The sequence below is a fragment of the Thunnus albacares genome, chromosome 20 (genome assembly GCF_914725855.1).
Source record: "Thunnus albacares chromosome 20, fThuAlb1.1, whole genome shotgun sequence".
Classification (NCBI taxonomy): Eukaryota; Metazoa; Chordata; class Actinopteri; order Scombriformes; family Scombridae; genus Thunnus; species Thunnus albacares.
In genome coordinates this window covers 18,352,919-18,359,201 of record NC_058125.1, presented here as the reverse complement: position 1 = coordinate 18,359,201, position 6,283 = coordinate 18,352,919, and the positions used below count along the sequence as shown (strand labels likewise).

General features: G+C 38.2%; 1 protein-coding gene across 1 annotated transcript; it reads right to left on the bottom strand.

Moving 5' to 3' along the window:
- pigf (phosphatidylinositol glycan anchor biosynthesis, class F) lies at positions 1 to 5,436 on the bottom strand. The gene is made up of 6 exons (XM_044338298.1): positions 5,404 to 5,436; positions 5,047 to 5,292; positions 3,359 to 3,450; positions 1,921 to 2,037; positions 1,106 to 1,214; positions 1 to 328 (listed from the first exon to the last, which is right to left on the bottom strand). Exons 2-6 carry the CDS (start codon positions 5,272 to 5,274, stop codon positions 215 to 217), a joined length of 660 nt encoding a protein of 219 aa, XP_044194233.1. The 5' UTR covers positions 5,275 to 5,292; positions 5,404 to 5,436; the 3' UTR covers positions 1 to 214.
- Positions 5,437 to 6,283: the final 847 nt, after the last annotated feature.

The following is a 6,283-nucleotide window of genomic DNA, read 5'->3' as shown; positions in this document are numbered from 1 at the left end:
TTACAGAAGTAATGTTTTTATTCATGTCAAAAAATCTTCAGGAACAATTTTCAGCTTTCATGCATAAAAAATAATGATGCGTTATTACAAAATCATCATTCCTACTGGCAGAAAACAGAGTGAATGTTCCTAATAAATAATTCAAAAAAAAGTCAAAGGAGTACAAGAAATACCCTCTTGGTCACATTCAAACACACATTTATGTATCTGTCCATCACTTGCACTTGTAGGTAAGCTGTTTGCGATGATAGTGGATCCACGCAGGAGCAGCAACAAGCCCCGTCAGGAAGCCGATCATGGCGCCCAGGCTGCAGGAAACAGGCCAAACCTAGAAAAAGCACGACAAGTGAGTCTGGTGATTGAAGTGTGATTAAACGCTTCACCGTTGCTCTGATAGATGAAGAGGAGCTAAACTATCAGACATCTTTTTTACTCACAAGTATGTCTCCACTTCTAATGTTCAGTTAATTTAAAGAGGAACTTCTAAAAGGAAAAATACAGTGTCATCTAGAGTTATGCCCCAATTACCACAGTCTACTTCTAATTTGCATTTTCTCCAGTCATTTTATTGAGTGCTCCCTTTGCAATTATAATTTTAATCTTTTCTTTTTTTGTCATAAATAATGGATTTAATAGTTATTATGTTGGAGCGGAAAGCCTGGGTGAGTTCACTCTCTATGGAGGTTTAATACTGTTACAGGAAACTGTGGAGTAAGTAAAAACTTACAATTACTCCTGTTATTGGGGACACACTTTTAAACATTTTAGCCTTAAAACAAAGTTCTGTATACTTGCACATGTTTTTTATTATTTATTAAGACCGTAAGAGGTCAAAATTTCAAATAATTCACAAGAAAAAAATAGTCTAACCAAGAATTTTGTGTGACAGAAACATGTTTTTCTACCTTCCTCTTCATCATCTCACAACCCCTCAGATTTATCTTGTGACTCCTCCGTGGTGTCCCGACCCCGCAGGTTTGGAATCGAGTGTCATAAATGACCACAAAATAGAGCTGCCTGTACTTTTAGAAACATCTGTGCTTGTACTGCTGTCACATTATGAGGATAAAGATCCCTCGGTAGGGAATTCCCAGTGTGCACTGACCTGCCAAGGCCTGTCCCAGTCCAGAGGTATAGGGAAGGCTCCCACCCAGGCTCCTACCAATGTGCAGGCCACTGTGATCTGTAGACAGGTGTCCCACACAGACATGGCTCTGGAACCAAAGATAAAGCAAAACAAGGACAGTTATATTCAATTTAAAAGACATTTAAAGAGATTTTTTTTCAATACTGCCCCCACTTACATCTGCAATACTGAACACAGATTATTCTGACATAAGCATACAAACATCATATTCTTGTTCATCCATGTACATTATGAAATTCATCAACTGCCCTAGAAGGGTTCCTCTTTGCTCCTCCGACTCTTTAAAGTTTCCCCACCTCCCTTTCCCCCACCCTGGAGGGCACATGGGTGCCAAAAAGACCAAAGACAGAAAGAGGAGACATCCGTAATAAGCCCCATAGAATACAACCTTGATGATGGTATGAATATTTGCATATAATCACTGATATTATTTCCCAATTTGGGTTATACAGATTCATTTAACTTTCTCCAGTGCCTTGGACAAGGTGTCAGCTGTATTTCCCTTTGCACCACTGGTTCGAGCTGTAAAGAGTTCCAGAGAGATGATATCTAATAATTAGTGAATCCACTGGGAATCCTGGAGTTCATGGGGTAATATTAACAACTTTTTAGCAGCTGTCAGACCTAAAAGTAGAAGTCTTCTCTGAGATTTGGCAACATTAATTAATGAGTCATCATTAAGAAGTAAAACATTATATAAGCTAGGAGTATGAGTTCCAAAACTTACAGAGATAAACACATGGAACAGAAAGAGAAGCAGATTTCAGGCTTACCCGTGGCGACTGAACACTCGTATCCAAGCCTGGATGTTGGGGCCGAGGACACAGAGACACCTCAGTGTGGTTAGAGAGGTCAGCAGTACGGCTAGAGAGAAAGTTTCTAAGGCGAATCTGAAAAAACACAGACATTAAAGACTCAAAGCACCAAATAGCACCATAGCAAAAAGCACGATATCCCTGTGTAACAGTGCAAACTTTCAGGTATACAACATGGACTGGTCAGACAAGACAGATGCTGTCTTCAAGAAAGGACAGAGCAACAAGCTACTGAGGATGTTTTACCAGTCTGTGTTAGCGAACACACTATTCTTTGCAGTTATATGCTGGGGAGGAGGCATCAAGGCTGTTGATGCCAGAAAACTTAATAAGTTGGTCAGAAAGGTCAAATCTGTGGGCTGGAACTGGACAGTCTGGAAGCAGCGGCAGAGCGGAGGATGAGGGACAAGATCAGTGCCATCCTTGACAACCACTCTCACCCTCTCTATGGTGAACTCAGTCACAGACTAATTCCATCAAAGAGCATTCAGGCGCTCATTTGTGCCCACTGCCATCAGACTGTACAACAAGAACTGTAACAACAGGATAAAACAGCTGCGGAGACCCAACATCCCCATCCCCACCCCACACACTCCTCCATCCTATGTACATGTGTGTATATATGTATGTGTGTATATGGTGCTGATCAGGACAACACTTTCTATTTCAAGTGAGGGGGGGGTGTGTCTGGACTTTTGACTGGTACTGTATATATACAGTATATGTAAGTAACAATACTGCATATTTAATTTATTTTGTATTCAATACTTCACCTATATGACATATACATATTTATATGTAGCTACATCTACCAGAACCATTACTAATGCACATATTTTGCATAACTTTTCTATTTCTACAACCCACATGTCAGGTCATGCAGCCTAGTACTGTAATATGTATAAAGTTTATAATGTATATAGATTGAATTCCATTTACTTGGCTTTTTATTTTGTTGTGTTGTTCAGTTACCTTGTTTCCTGCACTGCTGTAACATGCAATTACCCCCTCTGGGGATCAATAAAGTCTTATTTTATTGTGTACAGGCAGAATCTTTGTTGATGCAGCAAGAACTATAAAAAAAGCAATGGCTGTGATAATAATAACTGACCAGTTACATGGTATAAAACCTAATACAGACAATGTGAGAAGAAAAAAAATGAAAATTTGTATCATGACAAAAATAAATATCAATTGAAAACTAATTTCAGGGTGTGCAGATTTATATAACCACTCTATTATTACTGGTGTTCGCTCACTGCAAGCAGTTGTTGTCCATGTGTTTATTTGTGATTTTATGTTACAGGTGATTCTTTTTGAAGATGTGTCACTCATTATTCTCTTTCATTCAATGCACACACATGAGCACAGCACTAAAGCAACACTGGCTACTCACTCGATCAGCGGAGCTCCATAGAGAACCAACACAGTATGGAAGAACAGGCACGAAAGGAAGAAGTAGAGACAGGAACGAAACAACCTAGACAGCTGCAGAGAGAAAGTGAATAATGATGTTAAAAACAATGACTAAAGACTGATGGATGAAGCCTTTAATACACAGACATGATGATGTTTGCTAGAAAAAGTTCATTTTGTTGAGAAATTGCCCTGGTTCATTCAGGTTCAAAGCAAAAACATTAAGTATTTACAATCCACCGTTATTTCTATATAAACAAAATAAGAACTAGAAGAGTGCAGATCACTGCCAGGTGTGTCTGGAGGCATGTAGAGTCTGAGTTTTCTTTAAGATGCATAGAATAGTGTAATGGTGTTGTAACCGAGCATCCTTCCGGGTTTACCTAACTGTATAAACTTAATGAGATAACAATAAATAGGGTGATAAGTCCAAACTTCACAATTTAATCTGAAAAACACAGAAAAGTTTGACATTTGTTTCAAGATCTAACTTTCTACATGTATGTTTGACTGTAATTGTAGTTTATATGATCAAAAGCATCATAAGCTTACAAAAAGAACCTGACCACTTAGTTCAACTGAAGCACATTCAGTCAGGTTTTAAAGAAACTAATATCATTGAAAATATAGCTCATAGGCACTCACACTCATACTTGCAAAACTTTATACACAGAAGTATTCAGATCCTTTACATAAGTAAAAGTACAAATACAGCAATGTAAAAATACTCCATTATAAGTAAAAATCCTGCACGAAAAATCCTATATCAGTAAAAGTACATAAGTATTATCAGCAAAATGTACTTAAAGTATTAAAGTAGGCTACTTGTTTGGTCCCTCTGACTGATATATTATTATATATGACATCATTAGATTATTAATAGTGAAGCATCAGTGTTAGAGCAGCATGTTACTGTTGTAGCTGCTGGAGGTGGAGCTAGTTTCAACTATTTTATATACAGTTAGCTAATTTAGTCCAGTGGTTCCCAACCTAGGGGTCGGTCCCCTCCAAAGGGTCACCAGATAAATCTGAGGGGTCGTGAGATGATTAATGGGAGTTCTGATACACAAATCTGTTTTCAGTTTTTAGACTTTTTCTCTCATCTTTGATTTGTGGTGAAATATTGGATCATTTGAACAGTTATTGAAGTGAAACCATGTGAGAAGTTCAGAGGGAAAAATCACTGTTTGGTGGAGCTGTTAACAACTCATAGACATCTGAAATGTGACCCCGACTACACACTGCTTTTTGTAAGATGTCAAAAGCCAAAAAGGTTGGAAACCACTGGTTTCATCTTTAACAATGTGTTGTATTTTAAAAGCTTGTTTTATTATCTATTGTGTCAAATCTTCATCTGAAAAGTAGCTAACTAAAGCTGTCAAATAAATGTAGTGAAGTAGAAAGTACAATATTTCTCTCCGAAATGTAGTGGAGTGGAAGTATAAAGTAGCATCAAATGGAAAACTCAAGTAAAGGATAAGTACCTCAAAAACTGTAGGCTACTTAAGTACAGTACTTGAGTAAATGTACTTAGTTACTTACCACTTTCCACTGTTTATACACAATGCTAATAAGCAACCACAACTATTAGTATATAGGGAGTTGTCAGGTAACTTATCCCTCAAAGTACAACAGACACATTTCCTCAGCCCTCAGCCCTCTGTTCACCTTGTATCCCACCGTGTGCTTCTTGGTGGGCGGTGTGATGCCGAGCAGCCAGAAGACGGCGACACTGACCGCGATCACCGCAGCGGACACCGAGTATATCCACAGCAGGTGAGCACCGTACACCGAGAAGCCCGGGACGAACACCGCAGGTAGGACGGTGGCCATGAACACCGAGGCGGCGATAATGGCGTGAGTGGACGCCATGGCTCTGATTTCATGGTCCCACATGACGGCTACTGTATCTATCTAAAACACAAGAATATTACTAAATGCAAATAAAGGCTTTAAAATGTTAAACTAGCACCAGATACACGAAGTAGAGCCGTCCATGAATGACGGTCGTGTCTTGATGGTTACCCTAGATTTGCGAAACTCTCGCGAGATTTGTATGCGTTGCTTCTTAGTTGTGCGCGTTGTACAAAATAATTATGTTTTATGATATGAAAATGCTGTGGTTAAGGTCTGATTAGGTTTAGGCACAACAAACAGTTGGTTAATGTTGGGAAAAGATCATGGTTTGGGTTAAAAATATAACTCTCGCGAGATCTTTCGCGGCGAATCCCGATTCGACCTTTCTTCCGTAAATATGGAGTGACACGTCTTCCGTTTGGCCTTCACAATAAAAGTCCAATGTTTATACATAGTAAATTTAAGCTTAGCTGACACACTAAACTGAAACAAAAAGGAAAAAGAGAACACCAGTCATAATTTATTTAATATTCATTTGTATAGGGACAAGTATATAGCATGGGGAATTGGAATAAACAAATGAGGGGGAGTATTGGAATTACATTGTTCCTGCAATATGCTGAACCAACTCTTCACAACAGGATGCCTGTTAAACCTGCACTCATTAATAAATGAGAATACAAAAAAGCGTATAGCATGAACTTATGCCACATACCACAGCATTTATAGCCTAAGCTAAACTGGAATTTTGTGTTTGTGTATAGATTGTCATTATAATTATAAATATTTATATTCTTTAAATCTAACTGTAGACAGCTGACATAATTGAATTTGCAAATACCATTATTCTTTCTATATCATGTATCCTGTAGCCCTCAAAACAAAGTCTTTCTCCTCAAAGAATACTCAACTTCCATCCAGAATATTTAGTATATACACTGTACTATAAAAGAGCAAATGGCAAGTAGTTTCTGTTACACAGAAATCACAATTATATAGAATATACAGTCTATTTCTCCAACACAATTTACTGGATAAAACAAGCCCT